Source organism: Lampetra fluviatilis, chromosome 16 (assembly GCF_964198595.1).
Source record: "Lampetra fluviatilis chromosome 16, kcLamFluv1.1, whole genome shotgun sequence".
Classification (NCBI taxonomy): Eukaryota; Metazoa; Chordata; class Hyperoartia; order Petromyzontiformes; family Petromyzontidae; genus Lampetra; species Lampetra fluviatilis.
Genome location: NC_136290.1, coordinates 4,428,673 through 4,448,666, shown reverse-complemented (window position 1 = coordinate 4,448,666; position 19,994 = coordinate 4,428,673). Strand labels below are relative to the sequence as shown.

The following is a 19,994-nucleotide window of genomic DNA, read 5'->3' as shown; positions in this document are numbered from 1 at the left end:
ATGGGTTCCAACCTCGTAACACAACTCCAAGCGCTACTCTGTCTCATCTGGCCAGCTGGTGGCGCTTTGAGTCGAGCACTCAACTCACACATCGGAAAGGTTGTGAGTTCAACTCCAGATCTGGAACCAACTCTGCCTGACCATCCCACAGGGGTGAAGACGACGTCTACCGCTCTGTGCCAGTTCAACAGCAGTCGTCCTTTTCAGAGACCGGCCCCCTTCCATGGGAATGTGGAATTTCCACCAATGACTTACAGCTGCCAGGGCAGATGAGCTCGATCCAACGCTCGTGTAAAGGTGGTGCTGGGTAATGCTGAGGTGATATTATTTGACCAGGTAAAGGTCACTGAGCTTTCTAGCTCTTTTTCAGAAGTGACCTGGCCACAAAGGACAGCTCAATCAGGTGACTTATCGCGTGGAAATTCATCGCGTGCGGTGCCCGAAATCACCTGGTACCCCCTGAGCAATGCCGAACTGGCTCAGCAGCAGTAGAGAGGCTAGAGAGTGGGATACACATTGGAGACTGCGCTTCACACCATTGGACCTGCTAAATACATGTTAAGAACGTTTCCCGATTAATTGTGTTCACATTTGCACACCAATGGCTACCTATCAGCTACTGGTCCGATACCGACCCTGACGCCTGTATATTTGGAGTTTGCGTGTCTCTCTGACCGTGGTCACGTAGATTTTTCTCCGGGTCCTCTGGTTTTTTCCTCTCCATTTAGAATCAACATCACGCGTTTAAAGTATTTGGCTACTGCTATACATTTCCACTTCGTTGAGCTATCGTTTGTGATAGCCAAGTCGCTTCTGATAAAAAAAAGTTACATAGTTCAGTGAGCCTCAACCTGGTAAATACAAAACATTTAAAAAAAATAGGACCCATTCTTGTCGTGACCTTTCACGTCCCTTCTCACTAGCCCCTCCCCTTAATCACCCTAACCCCGCCCCGTCGTGCCTAGCCCCGCCTATTTGTTATTAGCCCCGCCCTCATCTTGTCTAGCCCCGCCTCCCCCGCCGTGCCTAGCCCCGCCCCATTTGTCTGCGGTCCCTCCCCCTTGTCGCTAGCCCCGCCCCTCCCTCGACCTCGCCCCGCCCCCCCGGGCTGCCCGCGTTGATGAAAGGGGAAGTTTCGCGGCTCGGCAGCGCAGAGGGGAGAGTGGGGAGAGAGAGCGGGGAGAGGTGACAGGGAGAGGTGACAGGGAGAGAGAGTGGGGAGAGGTGACAGGGAGAGCGTGAAGTTCAGAGAGGGAGGAAAAGGGGAGCGAGAGGAAGAGAGAGGGAAGAGAAGGGAGTCTGCAGCCACGGGTGACTGTGTGGAGGAGTGGCTGTGTGGAGGGGTGGCTGTGTGGAGGAGTGGTTGTGTGGAGGAGTGACTGTGTGGAGTGAAGGGAGAGGCAGGGAGGAGAGGGAGGAGAGAGGGAGTAGAGAGGGAGGATGTCTCTCCGCGAGGAGCTGCTCAAGTCCATCTGGCACGCGTTCACTGCGCTGGACGCGGACAAAAGCGGGAAGGTGTCCAAGTCTCAGCTCAAGGTGAATTACACCACCACCACCCTGCATCATCATCATCTACAACATTATCATCTACAACATCATCATCTACAACATTATCATCATCATCATCATCTACAACATTATCATCATCATCTACAACATTATCATCATCTACAACATCATCATCATCTACAACATCAGCATCTACAACATCATCATCTACAACATCATCATCTACATAATCTGCAACATTATCATCAACATCATCAGTATCAGCAAGATCATCTACAACATCATCTACATCATCTACAACATCAACATCAATCTGGGACCTTTTTTGCCAGTATGAAAAGAAAGAATAGGTATTACCCTTTCCGGCAATAAAACAGTTGTGTTAAGATGTTTAGACACCAAACAGAAACCTTTTTCAAGGAAGACAGAATATGCAGATAGGATTCCTTGGCAAAGGTCTCTGTTTGGTGTTTAAACATCTGTTTTATTGCCGGAAAGGATAATACCTATTCTTATAACATCAACATCATCTACAACATCATCAACATCATCACCATCAACATCGTCATCAAGATCTACAACACCGTCAACATCCTCATCGACAAGATCATCAACAGCATCATCAATAAGATTATCATCTACAACACCATCGTCAGCACCATCAGCACGGCCAGCAGCTAATAGCAGTGATGGTTGCCAGAGTCGATGCTTTGGTCATAGCCCTCAACCCTGCCTTGCGAAGGCACCTTCAACGTCATACGGCCATGTTCAATCCACTGCTGGACGAAGGCCTCACCAAGCTGCACCTGCTCCACCCGAACCGACTCAGTCGCACTCCATCTCCTCGGTGGGAGCCATCTCGGACGATTGACTTCTTCACTGCCTTGGCTGGCAAGGGGCGAGAGGAATTGAAATTCGTATCTCGGGTGCACTCAGATCATCAGTCCGCCCCCACCACATATTAGTCCAGCAATCATGATCACATCATCTTCATCGTCGTCAATCATCAATTACAATCAGTCTGTCACCACCACATATTATATCATCAGCTATCAATCATCGATCGTCAGTATCAAGTGTCTTTCAGCATCAGTCATGTATCATTGGTTATCATTATCAAATACTTTATTTGGCGATGTTGCGTTGACAGTGGCGGTGTGAAATATGGCCATTGCCCGAAACGTCGCCGACTGTATTGTATACACTCTATATATTTTACGGCAGTGTTGAGTGTTTTTGTTGTTGTTGTCTGTTATCATCGTGATCGTCAGTGAGTTCTGGCCTGGGTTTGGTGCGACTAGTGTGTTGTTTATGGCGAAGTTAAATGTCACACGTTCCCTCCACCCTGCGATGTCCATGGGGCCACTGCCGCTGTTTCTCGGGGCTGCCCGTGGTCAGCCTGAATTGGGCTGCGATTAGGTAGGGCACTGATAAGGGGTTGACAGTTATGGGACAACACTGCAGTAATTAACCAGGGTAGCCGCGGGATTCGAAGCAGCGGTGAACATGACGCCTACCTGTACCACCAAGGCCGTCGCGAATGCCATCATCCTCGCTGGGTGGTTGTCTCCCGTGAGATGACTGGGAAGTAAACGATGGTTGTTCTATGGAGATACCCTCCCCCTCACCACCCCCTTTCCATGGGAATTTGGAATGTCCACCGCTGTCTCGGGAGCATCTACGAACGAGATACATTTTGTTGTTGTTTGGGACAATTTTATAAATGTAGTATTTGTTTTTGGAGAAACATTTTTACGTTTGTTTAAACCACAACAGCGATGCGATTCAACAACAACATTGCCACCTAGAGAATAATATGGAATACAGCATGCACATCGCTGTATTGTGGTGACTACGTCCACTGAATCTGTGAACTGTACGTATGCCACATATTTGTGTTCCATCGGTCATAAAAACGTGACACGAACGTAAGCGGGATGTTAGAGGGAAGCTGCCGAGCGTAGCTTCCTGTGTGTTTTCCTGTTGGCCTGCTTGCCAATTGAATGTTCTCTAACCCCCAGCATGGGTGGACTGACTATGGTAGGAATGCACTCTTACAATACTGTGTTCATTGATAGATTCGCCGTGTACTCATTTAATGATATCCATGCTTTATTGGAGATGGTGTCAACTCCTGTTGAACTTCCTTTGCACCGTACGTAGCCAACCGTCTAATCGGAGGTGCGGGGGAAAGGACAACAAACTAAACACAAAAGGAGTTCTACAGAAATTCGTTTTCAATTTTGATTTAAAAGTGTATAGATCCAGTGGCTTCAGAATATCAGAAGGAAGAACGTTCCAGAAGGCCGCAGAAGCGCATCTGAACGCGCGCGATGCGGTGACCGTCTTTGTTTGGTGGATCGCAGCCAAAAGCCGCTGCTGCTGTGAGGATGACCGGAGTCCACGTGATGGTTTATGCTCCTTAACGAGATCGGCAAGGTCTTGTGGTTCATTTGTGGCAAGCACTCCTTGTGTAATGAGTGCGACTCCAGCAGCCATGATCTAGCCACTGCTGGATGAAGGCCTTCTTAAGTGGTCGTCATCATCATAATCATCCCTCGTGGTATGGCCACAATCCATCTACAAGATGATTCCATCTCCTCTCGTTGACGCATTCACTCCACTGGCTGCCACTCCTTCACGAGTCTCGACCAATCGGGCGTCGTCCCATCCCGCAAAGTGTCCCGCTGAAGTTACTTTTCGTAACAGTCATTGTGATGCGAAGACTTCCCATTTGTTCTCTAATCCATAAGTGTTCCTCTTTCTGCCTCTCTGTGTAACCCCATGCATTCCAGGCCTCGCTCTTATGCGTACACGTTTAAGCTCTTGTTCCGTTTTCTTTGTCAGCGTGTGTGCTGTATTTCTAACACACATATATGTGTGTACGTGGTTAAACGTCTTATTCGTTTCACGTTTCGTTATTGCATTCACTTTTTCAAATCCACTCGTCCACATCTTCATTTGTTTTTTAATCCCAGGCCACGTTCACTAACTGCCCTCGGTGTACACCCACTCTGCTGTGTCTTGTCCGTCAGACACCATTAGGGGCCGTCCATAAATTACGTCACGCACCTGGGGGGGGTGGGGTCAGACATTTGTGACGATGGGGGGGGGGGTTGAGAAATGTGACGTCACATCAAAATGCGCAACTTTAAATAAATAGACAACACGTTCTACTTAATTAAATAGACGTTTTAATAAATGTTTTCTCCTACAACATCAGAGTGCAGCGCCACATTAAATACGCACTACAATGTCAATAGTTTAAAGCGATTTGAAGCGTGTTTATTTGGGGGGGGGGGGGCAGAGCTTTGTGACGTCGTATTTGAGGGGGGTCTGACTTTTTGTGACGCCGTGTTACGAAGGGGGGGGGGGTCAAAAATCGTCAAAATCGCGTGACGTCATTTATGGGCAGCTTCTTAGTCGTTAAGCACATTTGTTGTACCCTGTAGAACTTTTATTTTGCTCATGGTCGTCTTTGTTAAGTTCTTTACTGCGAGACATTTTATTTGTATTCAATGTATTGCCCACGGTACACCACGGGGAGGGGGGGGCGGGGGTAGAGTCCAGGATTTGATGAATGGGGGGAAAGAGAAATGAGCAGGAAAGGGATGCCGGGTTGGAAGTCCCCAAGACACACAAAGGGGTAGAGCTCAAGACGAGCAGCAGGAAGAGAGAATGAGCGCCAAGAGAGGAAGGGGAGGGGGTGGATAAGTTATCACCGGGCCAAGAAGTCAGAGATCTATGTATTATGTTGAATTTCTTTCGCACCGTACGTACCCAGCCGTGCTAATCGGAGAGATGAGAGGGTGATGAGAGCGGAGGGAAGAGAGGAGGCAGCAAGCACAATTTAGCTGCACGGTGGAGCAGCGTCTGTTCTTACAGGGGGCGGGGGGGAGAGGGGAGAAGTCACGTGATTTATGGGACGCTTGAGCTGATTTACAGAGCGATAATAACTGTCATCAGACAGTCTGGGAGTGTTATTATTCTCTATTTTGTTTCTCCAAGTTATATTGGAGGAAAACGCCTCCAAATGCCGCGAATGAGTTTGGCAAAAGTGTTCCCTTCTCGCATTCACGTTGGTACTTCATTGATGACATCTCAGTGTCGCGGTTACATTTTGTAAAAAGGTTTTTGTTGTTTCTAAAAATATATATGTTGATGCCGTGGCTTTTGAGAGCCAACGCGTCATCTCCATACGTTGTAATTTATCATCGTTCAATTGTTGCACGCTGCCTTCCGGCCTGGTGAAGGAGTGGCGAGGGAGGTTGCTTCACAAACGAAATTGTGCGAGGTTTCAAACCCTGGTCAGGGATTGACTCGGTCTCATGATGCCGATGTTGTCGACACAATGAGTAGCCCGCAAACAAAATGGGAATGTGGAATGGACACCGCTGGAGACGAGCTTAGCGCGACTTTCATTTGAGCGGGAAGGCGATCTGACTGGACATTACATTCGTACCTCTTTCCAGCTTTTTACAATTATTCACAAGTACAATTGAAGCAATATTTTTTTGTCGCGTAAGACCCCAATTAGTGTAACCTTGTGATGTCGGTGCATTACTCATGTTAGACCGCAGATCTGCTCCTTTCTTTAAATCTTCGTGCGATACAGTGTGTCCACAGTGCCCTGAGAAACTCAATTTATAAGTAAGATTTGATGATGAAAAAAAACACATCACAATAATCAGCATCATCGCAAATCCACTGCTGGATAAAGGCCTCCCCAAGGCGCCGCCGCCGCAGTGTCTCACAATCCTGTGCGATAGATCAGTCCACGTGGCGCACCTGCACACGTGCTGGACATTGTTGTCAGCCGCGTTCCGTTCCGTGGCTGCCACTCCGTCGTTATTCTCGACCATCGGCCGCCTGCTCCCTCCTAGCCACACGAAGTGTTCTACGCAAACCCATTTACTTGGGCGCCACGGTGGCAAGATGTTAACTGCCTCGCCTGGTATACAGAAGGCCGTGATTGCGATCCCAACCCTGATGCCTGTATATTTGGAGTTTGCGTGTTCTCGTGGTCGCGTGGATTTTTATCAGGGTTCTACGGGTTTTCCCACCGCATTTAGAAACGTACGTTTTTGAGTATTTGGCTGATATACATTCCCGCATGATAAGCCGCTTCGTTAAGCTATCATTTGTGGCAAGGTCGCTTCTGAAAAACAGCCATACAGCTCAGTGGGCGCCCCAGAGATTTCCATCTCTGACTAAAGGACACCACTGCAGATGAGCTCCACATGAACACGTGCTTGACTTATTTCGGCATTTCAACTTCTCCCCCCCCCACCCCGATGGTCACTGAAAAGGAAAAAAGTGAGTGTTTCACGTGGAAGTGGATGCATTCCCAGATGCAGAGGATGAGTTTTGCAGTAAAGGGCAGTGGAAATGAGCTTGTTTACTTATTCTCAAAGACCATGAAAATGTCCCTGCTGCAAATGGAAATTGCTTTCACCGCAGTGAAAATTAGATTCGAAACTAAATTTTTGTTTCAGCATTCTTTTAAAAAGAAATCTGCCGAATGTTCCTTATTGAAAGGGTCATCTCATCTCCATTGGTGGCCCCAAACGATTGTTGGAAATTACACATTACTCTGGCAAGGCCACGCTATCCATAAGGAAAAGTGATATAGCCAGCCACTGAATACAATCATCGCCTGTGAACCAAATTACCCGAACTGCGCTCATCCTCGTCAGATCTGAGATGCCGAGCAGGATTGAGTCTGGATCGTGCTTGGATGGACGACCACCTCGCCGAAGAACACGTGGTGTGGGCCGCCGCGGAGCTGCTATTTCATCAGAGGGTGGTGCCGTGAAATCCATTGTTGTACTGCACTATAGCCCCCAACGTCTACGCTGCACCCACCCTTCGCCAACCCACGCAGACCAACGCGATGTCGCATGGCCACGTAATGCCCCTGGCCACGGGAGACCCACACCCAGCAGTGTGCGTACGTGTGTACGTGGAACCTGTTTCGCACCGTACGTAGCAAACCGTGCTAATCAGAGGTGCGGGATTGTGGATTGACCACCGAACCCTCGGTTGCCCAAAGGGGTCACTGCACGACACGTGCACAATGCGAACGCCCTCGTCCTCGTGACACTTTAGATTTGGACAGCACCTGAATTCCATCCTCGCATGCCCGCCCGCTGTGCTCTCTAAACTAACATTTTACTTAAGGCCCCACTGAGCAATCCAGCTCTTTTTCAGAAGCAACTTGGCCGCAAATGATAGCTGAATGAAGTGGCTTATCACGTGGAAATGTATAGTAGCCAAATACTCTGAACGCACGTTGATGCTAAATGTGGAGGGAACACCCGAAGGACACGTAGAAAATCCACGTGACCACGAGGGAGAGAGACACACAAACTCTAAATACGGTCATGGTCGGGATCGAACCCACGACCTCCTGTCTACCAAGTGAGGTAGTTAACATCTCACCACCGCAGCGCCGCAGATGAGCGGTCGCTGCTTGTTGGTTATTGCTGCGATGAGTTTGTGTTGAGCAACGGCGCGTTCTTGGAAGTGCCGCGGCAGGAAGTTACGACGCTCGCCTTGTACAGTGTTGTGGATGTACCTCTGAGCCAAGGACGGCTTGCGTAGAACCGTGGGTTTGGTGGCTTGCGTAGAACCGTGGGTTTGGTGGCTTGCGTAGAACCATGGGTTTGGTGGCTTGCATAGAACCGTGGGTTTGGTGGCTTGCGTAGAACCGTGGGTTTGGTGGCTTGCGTAGAACCGTGGGTTGGGTGGCTTGTGTAGAACCATGGGTAGGGTGGCTTGCGTAGAACCGTGGGTTAGTTGGCTTGTGTAGAACCGTGGGTTAGTTGGCTTGTGTAGAACCGTGGGTTGGGTGGCTTGTGTAGAACCGTGAGTTGGTTGGCTTGCGTAGAACCGTGGGTTGGGTGGCTTGCGTAGAACCGTGGGTTGGGTGGCTTGCGTAGAACCGTGGGTTGGGTGGCTTGCGTAGAACCGAAGGTTGGGTGGCATGTGTTAAACCGAGGATTGGGAAATTGTGTAGAACCCAGGGTTGGATGATTGTGTAGAACCGAGGGTTGGGTGGCTTGTGTAGAACCCAGAGTTGGGTGTCTCTTTCATGGGACCTCCTTTGCCAGTACGAAAATATGATAATAGGTTTTCCCCCTTTTTCTGGAAACAAAACAGGTGTTAAAATGTTAAAACACCAAACTGAAACCTTTTACAAGGAATCATGTCTGCATTAACCACAATGCTTGTGGTCAGAATGCAAACAAACACACCGAGCTCTCGTTACTCTGATAGTGGCATTGTCTTTGGGCTGCACGCCTTCAGGCGTCCTCTGGTCTAACACCGTTTGACACGAGGCTCAAAAGAAAGCTGTCTCTGGTGTGGACCAATCAGTTTAAAAGACAATGCATATATTATCAGAGTATTTTTTTTTAATTTGCATTTTTTCCACAAGTATTGTGGTTAATGCAGACATGATTCCTTGTAAAAGATTCCAGTTTGGTGTTTTAACATCTTAACACAGCTGTTTTGTTGCCAGAAAAAGGGGAAAACCCTATCATAATCTCTGTCTCTTGTCTGCATCTGTTCCTTCATCTCACTACATTTCACTTTCTTCTCACCATCTCACTACAGCGCTCTCTCTCTTGCTCGCGCTCTGCATGCAGTGGGATACGTACTATATGCATGACAGGTTTTATCGGACAAGCAGGCTCTCAGCATATCAGTCGGTATGGCATTCAGAGAAAAGCTCTTCGTCACCCCCCTGCTCTCAGTGCAGGATAACCATCGGAAAACTTAAGAACAACACCGGCAATTTGAAGGCAAATGCAATGAATGCGTGGAGTTCATCGCATTGGCGAGTTAAATATCGATACAAACGCTCCTGATGTGCGAGAAAACTTGTCAGGTGACTTCACCGGCGGCGAGGAGAATTCGCGTAAACCCTGGGGCTTGGCAAGATATCATTACTCCTATTATTATTATAGTGTTTTGTTAATTTGGTCATTGAATGTGACGACGGGACGGTTTTACATGGACAACCGAGACGCTGTGAGCCCTCACCAATCACGAACCTTCACTCGCCAGGGACCCCCCCCCCCCAATATTTTGTTATTGATGGAGAGCAGGAGGGGGGGGGCAAATATTTTGTTTGTTTTTCCCTCCAATGTTATCCCAACTGTGCTCTCTCGCGGTCACAACGTCACCAGACGAAGAGTCCCTCCGGATCTCTCTCTCACTCTCAGAGCAATGCGACCCTTGCGTGTTGGAGAACGGCCCGCGGCGGAAGCGGAAGTCACAAAGCTACCTCTGAAATCCCTTTAAATGCCGCCTGATTCGCCAGGTAGGCGAGGGGGGCAATTTCCCTGCACGCTTTGCCACAGAGAGAGCGATGTTAAATCGCAACGGTCAAACCGATTCATTTTCGGAGCTGAGGTTTAACAAAGTTAAGTGCAGAGCAAAATTTTATGCGATGTTGTTTTTGTGTGTGTACTGTCATTGGTAACTTTGGCTAGGACCATCAGATCACTATGCTTGGGAACCCGTTGGAGTTCAAAATAACTCACAAATGCGTTGTTGTGAAAGACTCAGCACAGAAGTTTCCTGGGTTTGATCTTCCACGAAGCTCATGGTCCACTCTAAACGGCATCAGCACAAACCATGGCAGCAGATGTGGATACCTGATACACAAATGTAAAATGTAAAACTCTACAGTGTACCACTGTGGTCATCCAGAACAGACCGCACAACAACCAGAACAGACCGTACGACGTATAACGACGCAATGCCCGATCCACAAATACAAAGGAGACATCACGGCGATAAAACACGACTCTACGACTCCTGACACGGTTAGCTTGGCTTGACCATCTGAATGTGAACTTGTCGTTGTTGTCTCTACATCTACATCAGCCATACGAATGGAGAAAAAGAAGTCTGTTACGTCATCTAATTTATACTGCCCCATTAGTTTAGTCACTTACGTACAGCCTTTCCCATGCATGTTGCCTCCTACCGTTTCATTCATTCTGGCCACGAGCCCAATGGACACATTGCCATGACATTTGTATTGCTGTGATATCATAGGTTACCTTGCACACCATTCACATGCACGGCACACGAGACTAAGAATAGATTTGAAAGGAAGAATCCTTACACGCCTACTTCAGAACGCCCACATAACAACAGCCATGCGTGGGTTGAGACACCACGATCTCACGGGCCTAGGAAGGGTAAATTACTACTACGACTAAACTAAACTATTTTTACTTTTAGATTTGAAGCTTTCGTGACTGCAATGATTCATATTCTCAGGTTTTTTCGGTAAAGTCACGTAGGTAAAACATTAAAAGTAATGAAAGTAAAATAAAACAAAACAAAAATAAAAATAAAATTCACGACGTTTCGGAGGCAACACAAGTCTCCGTCATCAGGTGGGACCGTCACAGCCAGATCAGCTAATCTGGCTGTGACGGTCCCACCTGATGACGGAGACTTGTGTTGCCTCCGAAACGTCGTGAATTTTATTTTTATTTTTGTTTGTTTTATTTTACTTTCATTACTTTTAATGTTTTACCTACGTGACTTTACCGAAAAAACCTGAGAATATTTTTACTTTACCACGTAAGGCCCACTGAGCTACGTAGCTCTTTTCCAGAAGCGACCTGGCTACACGTGATAGCTTAACGAAGTTGCTTATCGCGTGGAATTTTATAGCAGCCAAATACTCTTAAACGCACGTTGATTCTAAATGTGGAAGGGATAGAACAGATGACCTGGAGTAAAATCTACGCAACCATGGGGAGAGACGTGCGTACTATATACAGACATCAGGGTTGGGATCAAACCCACGACCTCTTGCAAACCAGGCGAGGGAGTCAACATCTCATCATCATGGCGCCCCTTACAGTCTCAGAACGGAGCTAATCACGCAGAGATGTGTGTAATGGAAGCGTTAATTTTGTTGAAATAGGCGAGGGAAACATCGTGAATCACAGTACTACGAGCATGGAAATCTCGTAGTGGGATGAAGGCAGAGGAGAAGAGGATAATATTGCGTCTGGACTAAAGCAGAGGAATGGTCCTCAGCAGGTGCAGACACAGCCAGAGGAAGGGAATTCTAGACACGGGGGGCAGCAGAGGAGAAAGAGCGAGCGACCTCCCATTGGGAGGAGGTACACCCGGGGGCTTTCAACAGAAAATAAACTTTTGGTATTTTGCCAACGTTGGTTCGAGCCAAGCCTGACCGCTGATGAGATGCCGCATGTCGAAATCAGTCCAGAGTTTTGCCTGTGTCGCCCAAATGCTGCTGAAATTATGCACTCCCAGAAGGCTCTGTGGCTAATGAGATGTGTAAAAAAAACACGTAAAAAAATTCACGAGGAGGGACAGACATAAATATGAAAAACAAAGAACGTATTTGTGATAATGCAAGACACGAGTGGATTAAATCGTTTTGAGCCACACGTGCGACATTTTAATGGCATCGCGTGTATCACCTTTCCCGTTGATATCGTGTGCCAAGTAAATAAATAAATGCGAATTTCGAAAAGTGGAAGCTTGAACGAGCCCACATCTCGTGTTACCTCAGCTGCGGTTTGCACCGTGGTCGCCTGACTTCCGCAAACGAACATGCCATCTCACGTCTCCACCAGGTCTGACTCGGCTCGTCGCTACCCATACAAATGTTTACCGCTTTCTGTGAAGTCAACAGGTGGTTGGTTATGGTACGAAGGGAACTGGTTCACCACCACCCGCACCACCGTGGAAATGTGAAATGATCCACCAATGGAGCAGAGCTGACCATAGGTAGGCGAGCACCGCCCCAGATAATTCGTAAAGCTTCTAAATGAAAAGCCAGGCCTCTCCACTCGGTTAACCATTCTCCCGACTATCAGGTCCGTATGCCCGGGCTGTGGGATAACACGAGAATAGTTGGGGGGGGGAATATCTCGCTGATGTTCTCACATGTGTCGCTGGACGGGCGGTGATTAGTGGACACTTGGTGATGTCATCATCGACCTCATCATCCACATCACGTTGGTTGTCGTGTTTATGGGGGGGGGGGGGGTTCCTGCCTTCGGGAGGCAGTCCAGCACCCTTGATCCACAGAGTGCCCCTAGAGGGTATTTGGCCTACTCTTCCATGCTGACTAGACGTTTTGGACGAGGTGGAAGTATCCACACTTTACCCCACCACATGCTACCTGCCAATCAACTCACTGTGGTCTACACGATTGCACTACTTGAAGAAACGTGCTCGTGTTTTTTAACTGCCGCTCTGGGAGATTGAACTGGTGACCTCTAGATTCAAACTCCGATGTGCGGGTAACCCATTGCACACCCACGTTTTGCTTATATGTATGTACGTATGTTTAACTTCTTTTACACCGTACATAGCCAACCCGTGATAATTGGAAGTGTGGGGGAAGGACAACAAACAAAACACAAAAAGCAGTTCTCAAGAAATGAGTTTGAAATTTTGATTTAAAAGTGCATGGATCCAGTGGCTTCCGAACATCAGAAGGAAGAATGTTCCAGTAGGCCGCAGAAGCGCATCTGAAAGTGCGCGATACAGTGACCGTCTTTTTGCGATGGCCAGCAAAAAGCCACTGCGAGGATGACCGGAGTTCGCGTGATGGTTTATGGGGCCGTCCATAAATGACGTCACGCACCTGGGGGGGGGGTCACACATTTGTGAAGATGTGTGACGAGGGGGGGGGGGTGAGAAATGTAACGTCACGTAAAAATGTGCAACTTTAAACAAATATAGAATTGTTATAACAACACTTCTACAACATCAGAGAGCAGCGCCACATTAAATACGCACTACAATCACAATAGTTTAAAGCGATTTGAAGCATGTTTTATTTTCAAAATGGAAATATGGTTTTGGGAGGGGGGGGGGCAGAGCTTTGTGACGTCATATTTGAGGGGGGGGTCTGACTTTTTGTGACGCCGTGTGACGAGGGGGGGGTGAAAAATCGTCCAAAATCGCGTGACGTCATTTATGTACGGCCCCCATGCTCCTTGAGTAAGATATTGTGCTTCATTTATGGCAAGCACTTTGTGTGTAGTGAGCGCGACCTGACGATGTATTCGTTCAGCAACCGGAAGCCGTTGCAGCTCGGTGAGCACTGGACGGACATGGTCGGATCATGCAGTGCCCGTCACGACACGTGACAAAGCATTTTGTACACGCCGCAGCTTGCTGATGTTTTTGCCAGATGTCCCGTAGAGTAGTGAGTTGCAATAATGGAGCCATGTCGATACTAAAACGTATTATTCACGTGAAATTATCGACTTCTGAGGGATAATGGACCGAGGCAATCTTCCATCAGAATGTGAGCCTGGAACCTTCTTGCAGTGAGTCCCAGTGCTCTGTCAGTGCCACGTGGCTCTTTTGGTGTACATCGTTTCAAATATATCTCGATAAAAGTGAGGTTATTGTTTCATCTGAGCAAGGAGCAGACACCGCTGATATCATATATATGCATCTTAGTAGCCACCTGTTATTCAACGCGTTCATGACCTCTAACCCCATTGCCAACGACTGAAGCTGGACGGGGGAGAAGTGGGGGGGGGCTGGAAGTGGGAGGCTGAGAGAGCTGGGGATGCGCGGGGGGGGGGGAACGCCGTGATTTAATTTATTTTCTACCTACGTGACTTTACCGAAAGAACCAAAGAGTATGGATCCCTGCAGTCACAAAAACTTCAAATCTAGAACGATACCAAGGCCTCGCATCCGTCCCAGAAACGATGGTGGATTCTCTGGAACGTTCTGCGCGTTAACTGAGATCATCGGGCGGCGAGGAGGGGGGTGGTGACGCACGAGGTCTTCCCCTCTCTCTGAATGAATGTCTGCAGGCCGCCCGTTCTCCCCACCCCGCCACCTCTCTCTCGCTCGCTCGGCAGCCAAGTTTCACAAACAAAACAAAGGGTCCAGCTCGCGCCACACCTTCCCCACCTCCCCCAGCCCTTCCCCACCTCCCCCAGCCCCGCTATTGTGAACGCTCGTCTCTCGGAAGGGAGAGATGCCGGGCCGCTTCTCCAGGGATCTCGAATATTTCCCGTATTGGAGCTCGAACATGAACGTTTGTAATGTTTCGTTTCCCCACCCCTCATCCCCCCGTGTCATCCTCGCCGTTGGTCTTCTGTCGAGCGGCATCGCTCGGCGGGTGCAAATCGCACGGTCCAGGCGTTCGCGTTTCGTGAGCCGCTCAACGACGGCGGCGGAGGCTCTCGGGAGCAGCACCACTCGAGACCGCCTCGCAAGTTGTGAGCCTCGCAAGTTGTGAGCGACGCAAGTTGTGAGCCTCGCAAGTTGTGAGCGACGCAAGTTGTGAGCCTCGCAAGTTGTGAGCCTCGCAAGCTGTGAGCGACGAAAGTTGTGAGCGACGCAAGTTGTGAGCCTCGCAAGTCGTGAGCGACGCAAGTTGTGAGCCTCGCAAGTCGTGAGCGACGCAAGTTGTGAGCGACGCAAGTTGTGAGCCTCGCAAGTTGTGAGCCTCGCAAGTTGTGAGCGACGCAAGTTGTGAGCCTCACAAGTTGTGAGCGACGCGATCCGTTGTGTGGCTCCATGTGGCCGCGGTCGCTGCACCGTGTGGGGTCGTGGTTAATGGGCGCTGCGGTGGCGAGATGGTAACTACCTCGCTGGGTATGCAGGAGGTCGTGGGTTCGATCCCGACCCTGACGCCTGCTGTATATTTGGAGTTTGCGTGTCTCTCTCTCTCCCCCGTGGTCGCGTGGATTTTTTTCCGGGTCCTCCGGTTTTTCCCTCCACATTTAGAATCAACAATACGCGTTTAGAGTTTTTGGCTGCTGTAAATTTCCACATCGTAAGCCATTTCGTTGAGCCATCATTTGTGGCCAGGTCGCTTCTGAAAAACAGATGTATAGCTCAAGTGGGTCTTACCTGGTAACAATCGAATTTTTTTTTAAAGTCCCACTCGGGGAAGAGGCGCGCGGTAATTTACCGGTCGCTGTTCTGAAGCCAAATCTTCCGACACGAAACGTCCTGGTTAAGAGAACTTTATTGTTCCAGAAACAAAGACAAAGATTCCTCGTACACGAGGGGTTGGGTGGCCACCATCACGCCCGGCCGACTTTGTCTCCCAGTGGCGATGTTTACACACCACACCAGCCACTCATTTGAGGCTGAGTTGACCTCGGAAGACCCAGGACCGGTTCAGAAAATCGTCACTGGGTGTTGGCCTTGAGCGAGAATCGAACTCGGGGCGCCGGGTTCGTACCGCTCCCCATTATATTGTTCCAGTAACGCACACTGGGTAACACACACTCTTTAACAAAGATAAAAGATCCCCCATATAGCCTTAACAGACTGTAGGGGCAAGTGCTGATAGCGAGCACCTATGAAGGCCGGAACGATACACGAGGGGGTGGATGGCCAGCACCACGCCCGACCGCCTTTGTCTCCCTAGTGGCAATGTTTACACACCGCACCAGGTACTCATTTGAGGCTGAGTCGACCTAGGGGAGGCCCGGGACCGGTACAGATAATCGTCACTGGTGTTGGCCATGAGCGGGAATCGAACACCCGTGTCGCCGGGTTCATAGCGCAGCGCGCTAACTGCTACACTATCGCTCCCCACTCTTTAACACACACTGGGTAACACACACTCTTTAACACACACTCTTTAACACACACTGGGTAACACACACTGGGTAACACACACTCGTAGGAAGCTGTCTTCAGCCGACCTTTTATTCTCCCCGGCATGTAGAGCTCCCACGCCCCTTATCCCTTCTCTCTCTCACGACTTTCTGAAACCTTCCACGAGTTCCTCTCAGCCCTTCTCATTGTTTCCCGACAAATGTCTCATCTGGATTGGCTCCAATCCCCCATCTCCTTTTTTGCGCCTTCGTTAGCGTCGTCTTTCTTTAATTATTATCTTGGGTGTGGTCCCGTGTGACCCTTTGCCCTGGCTGTGGTCGCGTGTTCGCCCACCAAGCACCACGGTGGCTAGGAGATGTTAACTACCTCACCTGGTATGCAGGAGGTCGTGGGTTCGATGCCGACCCTGACGCTTGCTGTATATTTGGAGTTTGCGTGTCTCTCTCCCCGTAGTCGCGTGGATTTTTCTCCGGGTCCTCCGGATTTTTCCCTCCACATTCAGAATCAAGATCACGCATTTACAGTATTTGGCTGCGATACATTTCCACGCGATAAGTCACTTCATTGATATTTGTGGCCAGGTCATTTCTGAAAAAGAGCTACAGAGCTCAGTGACCCTTACCTGGTCAAATAATATCACCTCAGCATACCACCACCTTTATACGAGCGTTGGACCGGGCTCATCTGCCCTGGCAGCTCTAGGCCATTGGTGGAAATTCCAAATTCCCATGGAAGGGGGCCTGTCTCTGCATAGGACGACTGCTGTTGAACTGGCACAGAGTGGTAGACGTCGTCTTCACCCCTGCAGGATGGTCAGGCAGAGTTGGCTCCCGATCTGGAGTTGAACTCACAACCTTTCCGATATGTGAGTTGAGTGCTCGACTCAAAGCGCCACCACCTGCCCAGATGAGACAAAGTAGCGCTTGGCGTTGTGTTACGAGGTTGGAACCCATTGAGATCAAACATTTGTCTCACCAGGGAGAGAGCTGGACAAAGTGCAAAGTGTTTATGAGAAAAGAGATAACGATATTTACACAAACCATAAAAAAATTATTCAACATTGTGAACTGTGAAATCTACAATGACACAGAAGTCATCACAGGCAATGCCATAGATGTTTGCATGTCCTGCTGTCACTCCTTCCTTTTGCCAGCTTCTGCACTGGCTGCACAGTCGACGCTTGACCCCCAAAGTTCCCTCTTGCGGTGTCCCACTGTCTGGCTTTCAGATGCTGTCGGTAACCTGCCCTCCTATGTATGTTGAACTTCATTCGCACCATACGTAGCAAACCATGCTAATGGACACGTGCCCCATCCATTGTCACGACCCGCTGTACCTGAATGTGTCTAAATTTGCCGCTCCCCTTCCACACGACGCTCCGAACTTCTAAACTGCTCGCTCCGGCCTGCCGTGAAATAACAAGCGTCGGTTGGGCAGCATCGGTTGGGATAAAGCTTAGAAACGAGCATTCGCCACCGAGAAAACTTGGCAGGGCCTTCCTGAAATAGTCATGAGACTAAGTGAGGCTTTCCTGGGTAAACAAACGCTATTTGAAATCATAAGAATAAGAGGAACATTTTTTTATAACTGCATTGGTAAAGGCCAACACTCTGATAACTAAGACAAAGATCCGCAGTATAGCCTTTACAAACTGTTGGGGCAAGTGCCGTTAGTGAGCACCAAGGAAGGCCGGCACAGGACACGAGGCCCAGCTGCGTTTGTCTCCCCAGTTGCTGATGTTTACACACCACTCCGAGCACTCATTAAAGGCTGTTAACCTCGAGGAAGCCCTGGACCGGTTCAGATATTTGTCACCGATGGTGGTCGTGAGTGAGAATCGAACGTGGATCGCATGGTTCCATACTGAATAACACAGACATCCAAGCACCCATTTATTAAGACACTGAAGTTGATCTTTCATCTGACCCAACATTGGTCTGTGTGCTTCAGCAAATACCCCTACGGGCGAATTCAAACGCACACGAGGTGGTGGAGGAGGACTTTGTGTATTGAGGAAGTAAAGAGAGCAGTGTTGCAATCGCCGGGGAGCAGCGTCGAGGTGGTGGTTGTAGGATGGACACGCCACACGCCACCACCAAACCTTCAACCTTCGTGAACAAGCCAGCGGAAGTAACGGTCACCGTGCGAGACCTCCCATCCCCACCTGTACTCCCCCCGCCACCCCTCCACGCCAGCTCCCTTGCTGCTGATGTAACACGATTGCCTGCGTGAGGGAGCGAATCAGATTGCTGGGAAATGACTGACAGACGAAGGCGTCGTTGCCTTTTGTATAATGTGATTATTTTTGGTTTAGAACGTGAAATGCGGTGACGAAATGCTGAGCCACGCATCGACTGGCAATGGTTTTGCCTGCGGACTGACCCTCACCCTCCCCCACACCTCTGCCCCATGCGCAACATTTCCTCAAGCAAACGACCCCGTTTGCTTCGTGGTACCATCGCGCGCGCTTTGTGACAGTGCCCACCGTCGAAAGGCAGCGCACGGCATATGCCCCGGCCACGCGGCCTCGCATGCACGGTCAGGCCCGGGCTGGCCACAGGGCAGCAGTTCGTGTGGAAAGATTCCCTGGCGGGGCTGGTCCATTGCGAGATGCTGGTGGGCCGGTCCGTGTGGGGAAATTGCAAATGTAATCAGAATAAAAATGTTGTTGCTAAAATCTCTTATTACCTCGAATGTGTACACTTCATTGCTAATTCACACTCTCGGTTGGCATTAAGTCCCCATTATTTGGCAGCCCCAAAGATTCTTCCTCACCGACCCCATTTCGTTTTTTGGACCCAGGCCCCAATGGGCCAAAGAGATCGCACGGCAAAATTACGCTCACACTTTGTCACATCGCAGCAACATCTAGCCAGTGTACAGTTTGTCTCGCAACCCGTTTTTTTTATAATTGCCCATAGCCCGAATTTGGGCCAGTGTGTTTACAAATGCCTGGGCTGATGTGTCGTCCCAGTCCGTCACTCCGCACAGTCACGGATGAACAGACGATTAAAAGGGGAACGGGGTTTGGGGGTGTTTTTATGATACGAGTGATTACAAAGCACTTACATTTCCACAGTCAGTTCTGTTTGCCTCAGGCTTCATCCGCTTCTGCGGCCATCTGGAACGCTCTTCCTTCGATATTAGGAAGTCACTTGAGCGATGCACTTTTGCAATCTGGATTGAAAACGAATTTCTTTACAACTGTTCTTTGTGTATAATTTGTTGTCTTTCCCTGCACCTCCGATTAGCACGGTTGGCCACGTACGCGCGTGAAAGAAGTTCAACATACATTGTCCGTGAAGACCTCTTGACCTTTGACAGTATATAATAACACCACAATTAATTACACAGGTGTGCGCTGGCATAGCCCCTCCATAGCCTGTACAGATAACCCAAAGTAGTAGTTGTAGTTAATAATCGCTGAGCGATCAATGGGACCTTGCGAATGTTCCTCCAGGTGTCATACGTGCATACGTTTCCTATTTCGCTTTACAGACTACTGGGGGATATGCCGTTAGCGAGCACACGCGAAGGTTGATGTGACCCGGTGAAAGTGGTGTAGCGCGGTTGGCATGGGCCCCGGTGCAAGGAACTTAACGGGGCCCTTCCTCCTGGTCCAACTTCCTGCCCTCACCACAGCCTGGCACCTGGGCCCCCTCCAGCACGTGGGGGGCCGCGGTGCAACTGCGCTGCCTGGAGGCTCGATGGCCGCGCCACTGCGAAGAGTTGGCGTGAGCACCTCCATCAGGTCCGACCGCCGCCTTCGTCTCCGCGGCGCTTATGTTCAAGAACAGCACCAGACATCCATTTTGTAAAACGTTTCACCCGTGGTAGATCACGGGAAGGGGAGTGCAGGATCCTTGCTA

General features: G+C 49.4%; 1 protein-coding gene across 1 annotated transcript in view; it reads left to right on the top strand.

Moving 5' to 3' along the window:
- The first annotated feature begins 1,124 nt into the window (after positions 1-1,124).
- The window catches only part of LOC144936475 (switch-associated protein 70-like), a 68,033-nt gene continuing 49,163 nt past the window's right edge, over positions 1,125-19,994 (top strand). The window contains exon 1 of the mRNA XM_078863554.1: positions 1,125-1,536. Coding sequence (XP_078719680.1) covers positions 1,441-1,536 — 96 coding nt within the window. The 5' untranslated portion in view covers positions 1,125-1,440. The remainder of the gene's footprint in view (positions 1,537-19,994) is intronic.